At 35.9% G+C, this 18,766-nt stretch overlaps 1 protein-coding gene and 1 long non-coding RNA gene across 9 annotated transcripts in view; one reads left to right on the top strand and one right to left on the bottom strand.

Annotated features, from left to right (window-relative positions):
* Positions 1-5,272, top strand: part of LOC100688595 — a 29,148-nt gene extending 23,876 nt beyond the window's left edge. For 3 of the 6 annotated variants that reach the window (XR_005382953.1, XR_005382954.1, XR_005382955.1), the window contains exon 5: positions 1,042-5,262. This is a non-coding gene — a long non-coding RNA (uncharacterized LOC100688595). Of the gene's footprint in view, positions 1-1,041 lie in introns of all 6 variants that reach the window. The other 3 variants (XR_005382952.1, XR_005382950.1, XR_005382956.1) reach the window with 2 other exon arrangements.
* The window catches only part of USO1 (USO1 vesicle transport factor), an 89,761-nt gene that overhangs the window by 3,356 nt on the left and 67,639 nt on the right, over positions 1-18,766 (bottom strand). For 2 of the 3 annotated variants that reach the window (XM_038582426.1, XM_038582424.1), the window contains 12 exons: positions 17,186-17,274; positions 16,647-16,801; positions 16,048-16,259; positions 14,451-14,471; positions 11,063-11,173; positions 10,638-10,756; positions 10,306-10,487; positions 9,679-9,800; positions 6,532-6,670; positions 5,044-5,207; positions 4,278-4,367; positions 1,725-1,823 (listed from right to left, as the gene is read on the bottom strand). In XM_038582426.1, the coding sequence (XP_038438354.1) occupies positions 1,725-1,823; positions 4,278-4,367; positions 5,044-5,207; positions 6,532-6,670; positions 9,679-9,800; positions 10,306-10,487; positions 10,638-10,756; positions 11,063-11,173; positions 14,451-14,471; positions 16,048-16,259; positions 16,647-16,801; positions 17,186-17,274 (1,503 nt within the window). The remainder of the gene's footprint in view (positions 1-1,724; positions 1,824-4,277; positions 4,368-5,043; positions 5,208-6,531; positions 6,671-9,678; positions 9,801-10,305; positions 10,488-10,637; positions 10,757-11,062; positions 11,174-14,450; positions 14,472-16,047; positions 16,260-16,646; positions 16,802-17,185; positions 17,275-18,766) is intronic. The other variant, XM_038582425.1, reaches the window with a different exon arrangement.

An 18,766-nucleotide genomic window follows, 5' to 3' on the forward strand; every position in this document is an offset into this window, starting at 1 on the left:
GCACTGAAGTGCTCTCCCTGGAAAGATGAACAGTCCCTACAGTGGAGTGGGAGGCTGAGGCAGGAGAGTCAGCATCAGATCTCAGTAGAGCATAAGGAAGGCTGGGTTAAGCAGTCTCAAGATCAGACCATAGCTATAACATAGCACTTAATAAGCAAAGAATATTTTCCAAAGCCCTTTCCTCATAACATTTCTGTAAGTTAAGTTCACACTGTCATCTCAGAGAGAAAGGTGGGGAAATTGAGCTGAATGCCATTAACTGGTGAAATGCAAAGATTTTCTCTCTTTTATTAGATTTGAGAGAGAGAGAGAGAGAGAGCAAGCATGGTGGGGAGGAGCAGAGGGAAAAGAAGAGAAACTCAAGTAGACTCCACGCTGAGCATGGAGCTCAAAGTAGGGCTCAATCTCACAACCCTGAGATCTCAGATCATGACCTGAGCCGAAACCAAGAGTCAGATGCTTAACCAACTGTGCCATCCAGGTACCCCAAAATGCAAAGATTTTCTTAAGTGCTCTAAGAAATATTCTTAAATAATGGTTTTCCAATATTTCTCCACCCCTTTTCTACAAAGTACTGGGAAGGATGGTACTGATATGAACAAATATCTAAAAACCTGGAAGGGGCTTTGAATTGGTAACGGCTGGAAGAGCTTTGAGGTACATGTCAGACAAAGCTTAAATTGCCTTGAAGAGATTTCTGGTAGAAATATGGATATAAAAGGCAATTCTGGTAAATACTCAGAAAAAAAGAGGAGCTAGAGAGGAAGCTTCTATGGTCTCAGAGTAAACCTATCATGAACAGAATGTTGGTAGAAATATGGAAGGAAGGGTAGTTTTGTTAAGGCCACAAATGGAAATGAAGAACATGTTACTGGAAAGTAGAGGAAGTGATCTTTGTTATGAAGTGGCAAAGAAATAGGCTGAATTGTGTTTCAGTGCTTTGTAGAAAGTAGAACTTATAAGTGGTGAACTTGGATATTTTGCTGAGATTTCTAAGCAAAATATTAAAGGCATGACCTGGTTTCTCCTTGCTGCTTGCAGTAAATGTGACAAGAGATAAACTGAAGAAGGAACCATTATGCAAAAGGGAATCAGAACATGAAGACTTAGAAAACTCTCAGCCTCTCCCAATAGCAATAAATGACAAAGGATGTTCTGCTGAAATACCAAGGATGTGGCTTGGCTACCATTTGTAAAGAAGTTATTTGTGTGGCTCATGGACCCAAACAACCACCTCAGCAGAAGCTGGAACAGAGATAGGAATCTCTGGGAAGGATCCAGAGAAGGCCTTCTTGTCTGATGGCTTGAAGCCTGGTGTAGGGCATAGGTCACTAAGAAGGTTTTGACCAATTCTATACCAGCAGAAAACCTGCCAGCTTGGGCTGAAGGGGATACAGATGGGATAAAATGTAAAACACCAGCAAAATGAACCATTAAATAACTGATTACACTGACCTGGTTGAGTCTGACTCTAATGTGGCTGCCATCATGGCCCAGATGCCTTTGTGGCTAGAACTGTAACCAGTAAGAAACCTAAAGGAAAGGTGCTTCTGCCATTTGCTTCTTTTACAGAGTGGGTGAGAAATAGCTTGTTAAAAAAAAGAAAAGAAAAGAAAAGAAAAGAAAAGAAAAGAAAAGAAAAGAAAAGAAAAGAAAAGAGAAAGAAGGAACTTCTTAACCTTGTGTTTACTATCTTGCAGGAAAAAAAGTAATAATTAACATACAAATGTTTCTGTTTTCTGTAACAGCTCCTGCTTTTCTGTCTGCAGTTTGGTAATCTCCATAGATTGTGAGTTTAACTGAGACTTTAATGTTGCCAGTTCCTAGAAGACAAAAATAATTGAGCTGTAACATGAAATAGCATTAATTTTATCAAGGGAATGTCTATTTACAGGAAGAAATTTAAAATTATTTCCTTCCTTGGCCATTCTCTCTAAAATCACACCTTTCAAGTTTTAACATCTAATTCTAAAAAAAACTGTCCTTGAACTTTAGGTTCAAGATAGAGAATTAACCAAGTTCATTATACATATTCACCTCGGCTTCTTCCTCAGATACCCTGTAAAAAAAAATTATAAAGTGGAAGAAGAAGAGAAGGAAAGAAAGGGAAAGGGATAAAAGGCAGGAAAGAAGGAAGGAAGAGTAAGGGAGAGATAAACCCACAAGTACAAAAAGAATTAAACAATTAAACTGGGGAATTTCAGAAAGCAAAATGGCAATGGTGACTGACCGCAGCATACTAGCGAAAGCTAAAAACCTAAACAGATGTTGAGAAAGTCACCTTGCTACCTGACTTGCAATGCATGATTGCCAAAAGGCTTGTGATCTGGTCCCACCAAGTATTTCTGGAAATGTGGGTAAAAATGAGGTCAAAACCAGCAGGGCTGGCTTAAAGTCTGCTTAGGAAGACCACCAGATCCCTGTTCCAATCTCATGCATTAGGCAACCGTTCCTCTCCTCCCGGCCAGAGACTAGACATTTATTATTTGGAAAGGGAGAACAGGACATGTTTAGACTGTGAGCCACCTAATATAGACAAAAGTTGTTAGTACTGTAGTGAAAAGGAGGGAATTGACAGTTTATATATCATTAATGCTGAAATTCCCAACCTTCTTGCCCTCTCCCCACCAAAAATGCACACGGGAAACATACCAATTGTAACTATGGTTCTCAACCAGGAGAATCTCCCTCACAATATTTGACAATATCTGCAGACGTTAGATAACTAAGTGGTGGGATACTGTCAGGTAGAAAGTTCTTTTGTTCTCTTAAAACTTTCTATCACGTCCATGTGGCTTTCCTTTGATCTGTTTTTTTTCAGTTATCTAAATGAGTTACATAGACATTGAGATTACAGACAATTATAGTTTTCTTTTTCTATAGGATTTTACTATATAAGAAACAAAACTGTCACTTAAAGTATCTTTTTAACACTGTTAAACTGATAAAAGAAAATAAATTGCAGACAGTAAAAAACCAAAGACAAGTCTCTTGAGAAATATTTAAAGTTTCAATGGAAAACATAAAAAGTAAAATTTTTACTTGGGATTTACAAACTAAGGTAATTTATTAATAATTTAATTCCCTTTAATATTAATGCAGTTCTAGTGTATGTAGACTTCATAAAACCAAAATGGCATGCATATTAATTTTCCTCACAAGAGCAAAATATGGTAGACAAATACTGGAATCTTCTAAATCTTTAACAACAATTTTTTTTTTAAAGCTTGACTGTAGACTCTACTCTGGGGTACAGGGACATTATCAAAATATGACAGTTTCACTGTGGATAGTAATTTTTCTCTCAGATCAGCCATGTCAGTGGTCAGCCATGTCAGTGGGCTAGAACCAAATGACTAGTGGAGGAGAAAGAAGTCAGTCCTAGGTAGGGTTGTTCACTTCTTCCTTTGGTATTACTTATTTTTATTTTTTAAAAGAAACAAAAGTAACATTCCTTTTTATAAGAAAGGAAGGAAGGAAGGAGGGTAGGATAGAAAAACAAAAGAAAGGAAGAAAGAAAGAAAATTTTATAAGTAAAAACACAACTTGTTTAGGGATAGATATACTAATGAGCAATCTGATACTTTTCTAGGCTTTTCTTCCAATATTTAATTCTATACATAAGTTTTTTTTCTTCTTTCTGGCTCTTTTCTTGAACAAATACATTTAATATTCTCATTGGATAAAGTTAAATTTGCACTACCTAGTTTCACAGGAAATTATAAATATTACAGATAACCAAGTAGGAAAAAGTTTAATTTGCTTTTCTAGATATTATAAATTACTATAGCAGAAAAAAAGTTTGTTTTGCTCTCTAGGTAGTCATCTAATTGAAATAAACACAAGTTTATTCCCTTTTCCAATTTTAAAAACAAACATTCTTCTGGACAGAATGGTTTAAACGCTCAATACATTTAACCATGCAATTATCATGGTCAATAGTACATGAACATTAGGCATAGGATTTTATATCTTCCTATTTGCAGCTTATAAATACACTTAAACTTTCCCTGTTAGTTCACTGATAATCTACAAATAACTTGGATGAGATGCTCAAATCTGTTAAAAGGAATACAATTAAAAAATAAAAATACTTAATAAAAAGCAAAATACCATTACTATTTAATTAAAAAAGCTTCTGGACTTTCAAATAACTATCTTCACTATCAAATTTTGCTTACACCAACAAAGTAGTTCTAGATTAATGAAACTACAGGGCTGTTACTCTTATAATTAAAACAACACAAAATAGTACTTGGATCAAGCTGGAAAATTACCTGTTTTAATTCTGCAATTTGTTCAGAATCTCTAGCAGAAGCTGTTGCTGAAGATTGTTCATTTGTGCCAGGTGATGTTTGGGAAGATTTCTGCAAATAGCATAAAAATAAACTATGAAATAAATTCAGTCTAAAGAGATAGGAAACAAAACTGTACACATATAAGCTATGCCTTATAGAGGTTTACCAAAAATTTCAAATCAACATTTTAATTTTTATATCTAAGATAAAATTTCAACATAGCACACACTGTCTACAACTTTTCCATAACTAATAAACTTATATCAAATAAGCATAAATAAATCTAAGCACTTATATCTGAGGTCATATGGAGAAAGAACATAAACATAGGTATTTATTGAGTGATTTCCATGTATTAAAAAAGCTTTATACAGAATAGCTCACTTAATTCTTACAACAACAAAACACAACCACTACCAATTTGTAGATCAAGAAACAAGTTTAAAGAGGTTAACTAAGTAGTTTAAATTCAATTAGCTAGGAAGTGCTGAAGCTTTATACAGTGACATCAAAGCTCATACTCTAGTTTTGTTTTTAAGTAAATTCTATGCTGAATATAGGGCTCAACCTCATGACCCCAAAGTCAAGAGCCGCATGCTTTACCAACTGAGCCAGCCAAACGCCTTCCAAAGCTCATATTCTAAAATCATACTATGATACTTTGGCTTAAGGGATCCAGGAAAATAAAGAAGCAGGGTAATGAGAATTATTCTTGACCTCTTAAATTTTTTTAGCATTTACTCACCAAATTTTCAATCAGAGAGTTCTTTTCAGCCAGCTGGCTTTGTAAAAGCTCCTGGTTACTTTTTAATTCTTCTAGCTCTTCTCGTAACCTACCGACTTCTTCTGATTGAATGCCATTCACCTGAGTCTTGTCACTGTAAGAACCTTGATGCTGATTATCTTTTCCTATTAAGACAGGAATAAAATTTGAAAAGCCAGCATGAAACTTAAGTTTTTGGGATCCCTGGGTGGTGCAGCGGTTCAGCGCCTGCCTTTGGCCTGGGGCGCGATCCTGGAGACCCGGGATCGAATCCCACGTCGGGCTCCCTGCATGGAGCCTGCTTCTCCCTCTGCCTGTGTCTCTGCCTCTCTGTCTCTCTCTGTGTGACTATCATGAATAAATAAATAAAATCTTAAAAAAATATATATATAAGAAACTTAAGTTTTTCATTTCTTGATTGAGAAGACTTAAATATAAAAATGCAAAATTTCCTTAATTCAATTACTTTGGTGGTACTTTTGTAAGCACATTTCATTTCTGCAAAATAGCATATTGATAGAAATAGTGAAATGAGGCTATTTTCAGGTTTCTGGGAAGAAAAACAGCATCGTCTTATTAAAAGACTAAATTGCATGGTTTGGCAAACTATAACTAAGAATTGCAGGAGTTTAGGAGTGCCTGGGTGGCTTAGTCAGTTAAGTGTCCAACTCTTGGTTTCCACCCAGGTCATGATTTCAGGGTTGCGAGACTGGGCTCTGTGCTCAGTGCTCTGTGCTGAGATTCCCTCTCCCTCTTCCTCTGCTCTTCTCCCCCCACAAATTAATAAATCTAAAAAAAACTTACAGTAGTTTCAATTCCAGTTTGAGCAATTAATATAAAAGAAAACAAAATCCCTTTTAAAATCTTCACAAAGGACTGGCTTTCTGTACTAAATTACTAATTCTGTACTAATTACTAAAATAATTGACAAATTATTGTTATAAATAAGGAAGTGAAAAGAGGTGATTTTTTCTGAAAATTATAGTCACCTTTATATAAATAGACTATTTCTAAATAGCTAGCATTCTAATCATAAGCACTATAGAATAAGAGTATTTACAAGCATCTATTATCAGTTCCATTTTGCAGATAAGGAAATAGAAAGGTTAGAGGAGTCATTCTCAACCAGCTATACATCAGAATCACCTGGGAAAGCTTATAACCATTATTGATGCTTGGCTCCAACCCCAACTAATTCAATCAAACACTTGAGTGGGGTCTCACTATTGGTGGTTTAAAAAAAAAAAAAAAAAAAAAAGGTTTCAGGATATTCTAATGAGCAGCCAAGGCTGAGAATCAATGGATCAGATACTGAAGTAGGTAGCAAGGAACTTGGGACTTCAAACTCCGATTTACACATTTGTTTGTTACAGTGATTAAGGTTAGAGAACGACTAGTCCACAAGAATAATCTATGTGATTTAGTCCAGCTCTGGAGGACACTACAATAGTTATGGCTAGCTATACCTACCTAGCTGTACTTTAAGAAGATTATACTGATCTTTGTGTTGCTGAATCTGAGATACTTGCTGTGTGACTGCTGTCTGAAGCTGTTCATTTTGACATTTTAATGTAGAAATCTGCTGCTTTAATTCCTCAAGTTGCAGATCCTGTGAAATAAAACATAATTCAAGTGTTTTAAATTTATACTAATTAGCATTAGGAAAAAGAACAAATTAAAAATCAGAGATTATTTTGGGTCATGTTATTAAAGTACTCAACACTTCCAGAATCGCTTAGCAATTAAGTAATAATACATTCATGTATGCACCAAGGTCAATTAACATGTAGCAGAACTGTAAACTTTCCAGTACTGCCCCATTAATAAGCACCATGGCACAACCTGCAATACCATTGCAATGTGGGGGACAATTTTAAAAACTCCATTTTATGCTCCAAAAAAACACTTAAAAATTTATATCAAACTATTTAAGAAACTTAGTGTATATACATAAACATACATCTATACTACTTTTAACACAAAAGATAATTCTAGAACAGAGTATTCAGAAGGCCAAAAAAAGAACTTCCAACACTCACCACCCTAATATAACTAATTGGAATTTGATCTAGTTCTTTATTTTCTGCTAATTTTTTCCCCAATTCAAGTGTTTTAAACTTGTCATACCCAGTCCACGTCATTTTGTAGCCTTTACCTACTACTCAATTGTAAGTTCCTCTCATTTCTAGTTTTTTTGCAATCATAACTTCTAATGTTTACATCAGTAAATGCAATATAATTTACATTCAAAAGCAACACCAAAGTTGTTTTCCATTTTTCTAAATAATAATATTATTACAATAAATATCTTATTTTTGTTTTCCTGAATTTTGAAGAATTTCCTTAGGATAGATTCTCAAATGTCATTCACGGTTTATATAAAGATTTTATAGTTCTTACTGCTTACTGCCTAATTGTTAAATGGCATTTTAAATGGTGAGAATATTTAAAATTAACATTTCTAAAGCAGAGTCATTACAGTAATTGTGTCAAATCACTCTTTTCTTCTTCCAAATTAACCATATTTATCAGCCTCAAGTGTGGGCTGTAACATCGTATTACAAGTATTTCTTTTCCATTGCTCTTAAGATATTACATTTTACCATCTGGAAACGACTCCATACTTGTACTAAAATACAGATGAAAAATCCTAATAACCATGCATAGTTTAAGGATTTAAGTTTGAATCATTCAAAGATGATTCTAATTTACTGATCTCCTTATAAACTGAAAAGCTCAGACTGAATGCTAAATATACCACTATGGGGGCAGCGCGGGTGGCTCAGCGGTTTGGTGCTGCCTTCAGCCCAGGGCGTGATCCTGGAGACCCAGGTTCGAGACCCACTTTGGGCTCCCTGCATGGAACCTGCTTCTCCCTCTGCCTGTGTGTCTCTGCCTCTCTCTCTCTCTCTCTGTCTCTCATGAATAAATAAATAAAATCTTTTAAACAAACAAACCAACAAACAAACAAACCACTATGTTTTTATTCTTTCTTAGAATTCCAACCTCAACAGTATAGATTGTGGGGAAGAATACAGGGGCAGTTCTCATTTACAGTCCTCTACCGAAGGTCTCACTTGCCACACTTGCCTCAAGCTGTGCATAGTCAGCAGGGGGTGGAAGCCAGTGCAGAGAAGGGAGTGCAACCAGGCCCAGGTGGACTGCCACCCATGTATTGGTTTTAATGACACCAGCATTTTATTTTATTTATTTTATTTTTTTATTTTTAAATTTTATTTATTTATGATAGTCACACACAGAGAGAGGCAGAGACATAGGCAGAGGGAGAAGCAGGCTCCATGCACCGGGAGCCCGACGTGGGACTCGATCCAGGGTCTCCAGGATCACGCCCTGGCCAAAGGCAGGCGCCAAACCGCTGCGCCACCCAGGGATCCTGACACCAGCATTTTAATAACATCAATAATCTTATTTTCCAGATAATACTGCAGTACTTTTTAGGATTCCAATCAAGGTATACACTGTGTTGAGTTAAATGAAAGAAAACAAGAAACACATTTTGAAGAAATGTAATGGAAAGTTTAAGCTGCTCAACACAATCCAAGAGTGGAGGTTCTCTGGTGTCCTTCCCAGAAAATATCAATTGATGACAGAGGGCAGTTTCGACACTCAGCATCATTCTCCACTCTAATAAATCCACATTCTCTGTTGTTCTCAGTATTGTCTATTCAGTCATGCAAGAAGGAGACCTGAAGATCCTATCTGACCCTTTACATTCCCTTCCATTCACATCCAATCATTACCAAGTCCTGCCAGTTTCCTCCGCTTCCTCTTTCCTTCCCACATTTCTCAGGCCTGTGCCCTCAACAGCACATAGTATGAGTTTGAGAGGCCTGGGAACACCAATCTCTGGAATTCTGTTCTACCAATCACTGAGTGACCCTGGACAAGTTTAAATTTTGTCAGTCCCAAGACTCCTCATTTGTTCTTAAATGAAGATATTAACTACTTTGTAGGGATACTATGAAAATTAAATGAAATAGCATTTAAAATGTATTTTGTGAGAACACAACAAACAAAATATAGCAGCCATTATCCCCACTGTCACCTTCAGCACCCCAGCTCCCTCCCCTAGCCTGTCACAACCAGCTCCTTCCCTCTGGCCTTGCCTCTCAACTGTCTATTCCATGCTGCCACCAAGTGTTCTATGTACATGCCAGTAACAAGTCCTGCCCCTCTTCCCTATCCCTCCTTTGGCCCAGCTTATTTCTAGTTATCCATTTGGGACTCACGTTCTGTTTTCTCCAAGCCCCTGCTCTTACCTAGCTAAATTAGGGGCCTCTCTGTGCTGCCACATACTTTGCATTATCTCTGTCACTAGACTTAATATGTGTGTCACAATAACCTATTGATAGTTTTCTCTGCCCATGACTGCAATAGGGGAACATGTCTGACTCATGCCTTTATCCACAACATCCTGCACAATGCTTAACAAAATATTAAGCTTAATGTATTGAGTACTAAGATAGTTTTGAATTATTGGGGAAAATGAGCTCTACTTTCTGTATCTTCCTGCATATGAAATACCAGGAAAAATTCTTCCCCAAAGTAAAAGAGTATCAGTACATCAGATAGTGTTTACAATTTATCAGTACCTACTTGTTCTCGAATCATATTTTTGTAGTGAGTCACAATACTGTCATGCTGTTCTAATGTTTTCTTCACCTCTTCTTCTTTTTTATCCTCTTCACTGGACTTGTAAATAGCCTTAGTTATCACACCTATAAAAGAAAGCTTATTTAAAATGCATTTGAAAGATTTAAAATCTGGTGTAGTTTAGTTGGTTAAGTGACTGACCCTTGATTTTGAGTCAGGTCATGATCTCAGGGTTGTGGGATTGAGCCCCCACGTTGGGCTCTACGCTCAGCACAGAGTCTACTTGAGATTCTCTCCTCCTTCTGCCTCTCTTCCCCCCCAACTCATGCGTGCACCTATGTATGCATACACTCTCTCTCTAAAATAAATAAAATATTTTTAAAAATGTTTAATCCTATTTTATTATTAAGACTCAATCAGCAAAAACATATGGCCTAGCTGCATGATAGATAAGATATAGTCTTTTCAATCTTATTGAATGTCAAAAGTCCTTCCATGAACTATAGACCAAAAGCTAGGAAAAAACCCCTACTTTTAGGCTTACCATATAATCTACATGTGTCCACAATATACATATACAAAATAATCCTAGGTATTTTCTGATGAATATCAATATAAACTCCATCTTACCTTCAAGTTCTTTTACCAGTTTCGTAAACTCATGATCAAATATCATGTATTCTGGACTGGGAAAGTTTGGCTGCGGCTTCTGAGATGCTCTGGAATACAACTCATGTTTGCTAATAAATCCTAGCTTCTCTATGAAGTTTTCTTTGCCAATCCTCTTCTCTATTAGTTGTTTTAGTTTCTCTCTACAGAGATAACCATTATGAGATGCTTTAAAAAAAAGTCATAACAAAACATAAAACTTGGTCTACATTATACTTTGGTAGAAAAAATTTATCATTAACCCTTGATGACATTAGCAGGTCATTTTCCCCTAGCATTTCCCCCTTACTTACTTCATGTAGCTCTCAAGTGAGTTATCATTGAAGTAAATTGAAATGCCCAGCAGAAGGGCACATAAGCCTTGGACCAACTGCTCTTCTTCGCCAAGATTTTCTGCAATTTGTCCTGTAAGCTGAAATGTTTGTTAAGGAGACCAATGGTTCATAATATCTAGAGTATTTTATTTTACAGTTTGAATTTGACATACATATCATGTAAGAATTTCTACAAAAAATTCCATATATTGTCTAGACAAGCATAAAATAATGGTACACAGACACACACACATATACAAACCGAGCTCAAGCATCATCACCACCTTAACAGTTTGAAAAGCTGCAACACAGATGAATTCAAATACTTAGAACACAGAACTATCTCTTATTGAGAGAAAGAAATAAAGATACTTACATGTATCTTACTAAAACATAAAGGATACAAATGGAACATTGGCCGAATTGTGAAGAAAATGTGTTACTGCAATGGGACAGTTGCTTAACCAGGTACAAAGCAACATTAATAATCCAACTCTTGTCTGTATTTTGCTTCCCTGCAATAAACAGATAAGTTGTCAGAAATCTCATTTTTTTTTCAAACTTAAAGTTGCCCTAAGATCCCCCTCCATTTGCATTAAAAGATCTTTAACATCTTATAAAAGATATGTTAGGAATCCACATGTAAAAAATTGAACGAGAATGCATTTTTGTGTCTCTACAGGCTGTACCTCCCAAAATGAATAAAGAGCAGACATTACAATTGATTTATGTTCATAAGTACATACCATGTTATCTAAAATACTATTAGTAGAAAAACCTGGTCTGCTAAGGAAGATGAATGACATGAATGCTTAAAAAAATTTATCTGAAAACACTTTACATTGATGTTTATGATGTTTCAATCAGAATTTTAAAAACAAGTTTCTGATAAAAGGACAAATTCTACCTCCTTCAAAAAACATTGGGAAAAAGAAAAAGAAATAATCTCCTGAATTACTCAAATTCCATTAGAGAATATACTCCCTAACAAGAATAATAAACCATGTTGTAAGCTCACTGAAACATGCCAGATAATGAGAATCAAAAATACAAGAAAGAAAAAGGTTTATTTATTTATTTAAATCAGCCAACTGCCCCAACCACTAACGATACCACTCCAACTATGGTTGAACCATTTTGAAATGGTTTTTGAAAACCATTTTTGAAACTAGCAAATTTTGAAATTTGCAAACTAGCAAATTTTGAAAACTAGCAAATCCATCAAAATGACAGTTTCCTAAATTTTAATAAACTAAAGGATAAGAACAGCAAAGTTAAACAAAACTAGTTAGAATCAGTTAGAAGATAGAATGCAACACCCCTCTTAAACTATGGTAACAAAAGAAGATAAAGTACTCAGGAGCCTAACCAATACTGTGTAACACCTAAACGAGGCTGGGGCATGTAGGTGTCCTGGTCAGTTAAGGTTATCAGCCAACTCTTGATTTCAGCTCAGGTCATGATCTCAGGGTCCTGGAATACAGCGCTGCCTACTGCCCCCCATCTGGGCTCCAAGCTCAGTGGGGAGTCTACTTCAGGATTTCTTTCTACTTGTGCCCCCTCCTCCATTTTCTCTAAAATAAATAAATAAACCTTTTAAAAAAAAGCCTAAAAAAGAAAAAAAGCCTATATGAGGAAAATTTAAAAACACTCCTACAAAGCACAAAAGTAGATCTAAAACAGTAGAAAGATACCATGTCCTTAGAAAAAGTCAAGATCATGAAGATATTAATGCTATGTTAATCTATAAAACTCATGTAATCCAAATAAAAATACCAAAAGGTTTTTCTTCTCCCCACAGAACTAAACAACCAGGTTCCTGAGTTCATCTGGATGGGAATTAAAAGAACCAAAGCTTCTACTGTCCTACCTTGTGCAAGTTCAATACGCTATGTGGGCCCCAATCTCCTCATTTAGTTAAGAGAGGCCTTTGGATTAAATAATCTCAAATACAGAAGTTAAAGGGATAGGCTCAGAATACCAGGATTTGTATCCTGGTTCTAAAACTCAACAGCATGAAACCTTATCGTTATCCTTCAACAGGAGAAATAGTCAATATCCATTTCATAGAATTGTGGAGTGGATTAAATGGGTTAATGCTGAAATTATAATTTTAGAGCATTCTGAGGGTTTAGTTACTAGAAATCACAGATTTTACAGGATGGAAGAGAATCACAAACAAAATAAACAAAGCTGAATCATCTTATCTTTAACATAAATTATTATGTTTTCCTTACAATTTTCTAAATAAAAATCCCTCTTATTCCTACTTGGTGGATTTCAAGTTTAGTATTTTTTTTTTTAAGATTTTATTTATTTATTCACGAGAGACTCAGAGAGAGAGGCAGAGGCAACACAGGCAGAGGGAGAATCAGCCTCCATGCAGTGAGCCCGATGTGGGACTTGATCCCGGGACCCCAGGATCATGCCCTGGGCCAAAGACAGACACCTAACCGGCTGAGCCACCCAGGCATCCCACACGTTTAGTATTTCACATTGTTTATAAAAATATAAAAATAAAAATATAAAAGCTGGGCTGGCTCAGCTGGTTAAGCGTCTGCCTTCACTCAGGTCAGGATCCTAGGGTCCTGCTTCTCATCGAGCTCCTTGCTCAGTGGGGAGCCTGCTTCTCTCTTTCCCTCTGTGTGCATGCACGCGCACTCTCTCTCTCTCAAATAAAATCTTTAAAAACAGATACAAAAAGCTAACATTTTAAACTTCTACTCTTCAAGTATTAAAATGAGGTTCTAGAATATTATGATTAGATTCACTTTTTAGCAGTGGCCTCTGGGGATAGACAATTAATAGGAAAGGGGCATGATGAAACTTTCTGATATTATAAAAATGTTCTACATCTTGTTCTGGGTGGTGGTTACAGAGGTATATTCACCTATCAAAAATCATCTAATTGCATACTTAAGGTCTGTACATTTTACCGTAAGTTGTACCTCCAAAATAATTCCCTTCTAAATGATTCACATGTATACTTTTAAAATACCTAATATCAAAAATTCTGGAAGCTAAACCTGCCAAGTATATCTGTGTATGTATTAACAGGTGTTAAATCATGCTCATACAAAGATACAATTTCTAACAGGATCTCAGTTTATTATTATCAACACTGCACAACTTAACTTAACCAAACTTAAATAATAAAATACACTCCTTTTTTTGCCAAACACACTCCACGCAAAAAAAATCAAGACCAAACTTCCCAACACACATCAAAAACAAATCCCCATTGGTAATTGTACCATATGTGTTACATCCAGAATAACCGATAATATTTAATTCAGAAATCTTTCACATTACAAAATTATACTTACTATTGTACATTTTCACTAAACTAAGTAACATAAAAGTCATCACATTCTTTCATGTACTGACTATCTAAAGACAAAATTCTTAACCCTAAATTTTACTAGCTTCGAAATGGTTTCAGGGGGAAATAAAGAAGCAAGCTTAGGTGAAGAAACACACACGCGCACACACACAAAACCACCAAAAAACCCAAACCAAGGAATTCCAGAAAGTGCAAGCATACCCAAAGGAAGCACAAGTATAGCTTCAGACTCATTCCCACAGTTCTTAGTAATACCACTACATGGAGAAAACATCCCACAGAGAAAAACTGGAGAGCCACTTATGATGAGAGAAACTTGCTGATGCATGAAAGTGTGAGTAGAATACAACTTTAAACAAGCAGTTAAAAAAAACCATCAGCAAAACCCAAGACAAAGAAAAGCCTTGTTGTAAGAGGGAAATGCCTAAGCTGAAACAAGCAATACATACCCGTCTGTCGATCTTATCACCCTGCAAATTATACATTACAAATTACTCACAAATATTACTGCTTTAGAAAAATTTAACTCTAGAAAAATCACTCACAGATGGTCCCCCTACAAACCCACACCAATAACTTGGGACAGGATAGTTCTAATCTTGTATTATATAATAATACATCTACATTTTGGAGGAGAGGGGATCATTTTATAGCACTGTGGGAAGATACCATTCTTGAGAATTTCTCATTATGCATTAATTGTGAATACAATGTTAGAACAAAGTCTCTCTGGTGGCAGTGGTCAGTTAATTGCTGTTTGGCTTAAGAGAATCTGTTTTCAACAGCAACATGAGAATGACAAGTATTAAATACATAAGAATATGAATATTTGGGGGTAGTTTTTTCAAATCATTAATAAATAAATGAGGGCAGCCTGGGTGGCCCAGCGGTTTAGTGCCTGCCCTTGGCCCGGGGCGTGATCCTGAAGTCCCACGTCAGGCTCCCAGTAAGGAGCCTGCTTCTCTCTCTGCTTATGTCTCTGACTCTCTCTCTCTCTCTCTCTCTCTCTCTCTCTCTCAAGAATAAATAAAATCTTAAAAAAAAAAGATAAATCAAAAATAAAATAGGCTTTCAATCTAAGTAAACAGATTTTAAACAACAAGGAAGTGTACAACCCCTTTTCCACTATGTTAATTCTTAACTTTTAATTTATAGCTTCCTGTGGATGGCATGGGTGTCTCTTTAAAAACTCACAATAAAACAAATCAACAAGTGTGACAAAATTAAAAATTAAGAAGGACACAGCACCTTATCACAGGGAGGAGGCAGGCAGGAAAACTCCAATGGACAGGATGATTTTAGATTTAAGTATACTTTTACTTTGTATGACTGCTGATAGCTGTAGTTTCATTAAAGAGAGAACCTGAACTATTCAACAGCAAGGTTGGTGCATGGGCATAAATCATGCAGGAGTAAGTGACATTCTTAAATACCTTAGCATCCACACTTCAGTTAAGCTATGATGTTCTCGTTAGGGGTCTAGAGGAATGCAGTTACGTTTTTTTCCATTTTACTAGCTAAATGATATGCCTTAGGGTTTCGATGATTTGAGTGCTCATAAACATCAAGGAGTACAATGTTTAACTATGCAAGCAATGGACTGGTATTCTCACTTTGTTTCCTGAAAGAAGAGTGACTGGCTTGGGAAGAGAAAGAGGGAAGTATGCAGCTAGGAACTTTGTTCTATTCCTTCTTATAAACTGACCCAAATTCGCCTATAGAGCAGAACAAGAAAAGGACATGCACAACACTGTGGATGCTGTAGAAGGAACAAAAAGAAAAAAACAAAACACCTTTCTGTCCAGAATACATGTTTCCATCATGAAGCAGACCTTAATGACTAGTTGGCAAAACCACTCATGTAAGAATATTTATTGCTTTCTCTCCAGACTGTTTCTTGTTACAACAAGCCAAGGAGGAGGTAAGTCCATGCCTATTTCCCTTTTCATCTGTGTCTAAGGATATGCTAAAATTCTTGTATCCTTGACATAAAAATGTAGTGCTGAAACCTTTTCCCCCTCAGAGAAGTTCTGCTCGCCACTTTACCTGTGAAAGGATGTTGGTGCACTGTTGTAATAAAGAAACTGGAGGGTTGCCGATACTTGTAGCAAGCTGAACCCTGAGCAACTGTTCTTTCTGGGTAGCGTTTTCTTGCAAAGCATGGGCAAGGGCCACAGCTGCACACCAGTTTGAAAGTGAATCAGTAGAAAATAAACCTCCGCACAGTAACTGACCAGCTGAGACAGAGTTACCTGTTGCTACAAAGATAGGAGGCAGATGATAATAAAAAATTAAATGTTTTACACACACACAAATCGTATGATATACTATTTTTAAATCTGTTAATTAGCGGTATTAGGTGACACTTTTAAAAGTCTGCTTTTCAAAACAAAATTAAAGGACCTTGGAAGAAGAGTGGCAGAACAAAGAAATATTAGAACATTTTAGGGATCAAACTGAGGAGATGATGATATTCCAGAAAATGACCATCTTAATTAAAAGCTGCATTTCTAAAGCAAATTCAAGGAAATGCCATACTTTAAATATTCCACTACACCAGGGTCTGTTATCATTTATGACACATTTTATCATTAAAAACTTTAAAGACTACTTTTCAAAACAGAAATTAGAACAAAATTATTTACCATCAATAGTGGAAGGTAGAAGCGTTGACACAATTTCTCCTTGTCCTTTTTGGTTTTTATATAAGAAACACTGGAAACAATAGAGAACAGCACAGCGCAGTACAAACGGCTGCCTTTCATTAACCATGGACATGAGAAGTACTACAATTGCTGGTCTGTTGTGTTAAAAAAAAAAAAAAAGAACAAAAGAAACGTTTGCGACCCAACTACATGAATCAATAACCAGTTATAGCTGCTGACTGAAGAACCTGAACCAGAACGCCAGCAGGTTAATATTTCCATCTCCACCTTGCAGAAATGATAACTGCAGCATAACTCCATTTGCTTAAGGCACAGTGGAGGTAGAAGAGCCCAAATACCTAAGCTCCAAGGACTGCAAACTCTTTTTAAAATACCAACATGTTTATCTTGTCAGGTAATTTCTAGTTTCAAAACCTACAGCTCAACTTCTTAGGAGAAGATGTATATATGAGATATCCTAAAGACTCAAAGTAAGTTTTGACTTTCTCAAAGGAATCACAGTATTTCCCTTTTCCTACCTTGGGGGGTTTGAAGGTGCATTTACAGAAGCAAAGTAGTCTTGGTTCACTTGGTAGCCTCGAATAACTTCTGATACAGTATTAATGGTCTATGGGGGGGGGGAATAAAAATTTAGAGAGAGTAAGTCAAGGAAGAAAACCTGTTTTCAAAAGAAGAAAATGTTATATATCCTTCTGTGTTTTGCTTTTAAATGCCAAAATTCAGACACACAAAAAAAGCAGTGACAGCATTATAATCGTCTAACACTTTTGAAATAACATTTTAAAACATTAAGTGCAGGCCTTTAATTAGAAAATAACACCGAACTACAAGCATTTAAAATATCAAAAAACTCAAATTAATAGTATCCTCAAAAAAAAAAAAATAGTATCCTCTAAGAGAATCTATTTCTACAAAACAAGGATGCTTTAAGATAAAAATCAGAGAACAAATTTAAAATATAATAAAATTTCAATGTAAGGACAACGCTGAAAATACTTCCAAGAAAATAGAATAAAAAGACAAACTAGGTCCACAGAAAGTCCAACAACCTATTAATGTGGTTTGCAGAAACAGAACATAAAAGAAAAAAATTATCAAGAGACGTAAAAAACATTCTCAGGACTGAAGGACACATGTCTATAGTTTGAAAGGGCCCAGTGAGTGTCAAAAATAATTGGGGAGGGCAACAACAAAAAAAGATCTGTAGTACTGCACATCATCAGTGTATTTCAGGAAGCCAGAGAGAAAGACAAGATCCCAAAAATTTCTAGAAGAAAAAAAGATTATGTAAAAAGGATTAAGATTAAAAATGGCTTCAGATTTCTTAACGGCAGCTCTGAAATAATGTTCTGAAAGTTGTGTTATGATTTCACCTCTGAATCCACACCTACCCAAATATTAGAGTAACTCTCAAAGTAGAAGCATGACATGAAAGAGTTAAAAACAAGTTCACACACACAAAAAAACAAGTTCACTTGCCATTTACTGTTTTCAGGAAGTTAAATAACTAAGATAATAAGCCAAAAGGTGGGGGATAAAGTCTTGGAATCCTGATAACTCAGGGAGTCAAGAGAGAAGTAAAAAGAAGTCCTAGGGGGATGGTGAAAGTCCCAGGACAAGAGATGTGCACAGAAGAAGAAAATAACCAGCCCGTGTTGGAGAAGGGGGGATGGAAGGCTTCCAGAAAGAAAAATGTCTGGGATGGAAACGACATGTTAAACCGGTGATGGTATTCATATGCAGGCATACAGAAAATCAGTAAGATGAAAAAAGAACACTACTACAACTCAGGAAGGAGAGAAGGATATTTAAAAAAGGTATTAGGGTTCTGGCTTACAGGAAACAGTTTTTATGTAGTCATAAAATTATAAACCCTGATGATTGATATAAATACAAACATCAGGGGAAAAGAATTTATAATTCTAGGAATATGTAAGACTACTTAAGTCTGAAGTCTTATTTGACTAAGTCATACTGTTCTCAAAATTAAAAACGTAAATCACACTGTGCCCTCCTGTTGAATACAATAAATTTTATGAGAAATCCTGGAAGCTTTAACATTATTTATAGACTATTAAACTTGAGAAATGAGTACTTTT

Source organism: Canis lupus, chromosome 32, assembly GCF_011100685.1.
Source record: "Canis lupus familiaris isolate Mischka breed German Shepherd chromosome 32, alternate assembly UU_Cfam_GSD_1.0, whole genome shotgun sequence".
Classification (NCBI taxonomy): domain Eukaryota; kingdom Metazoa; phylum Chordata; class Mammalia; order Carnivora; family Canidae; genus Canis; species Canis lupus.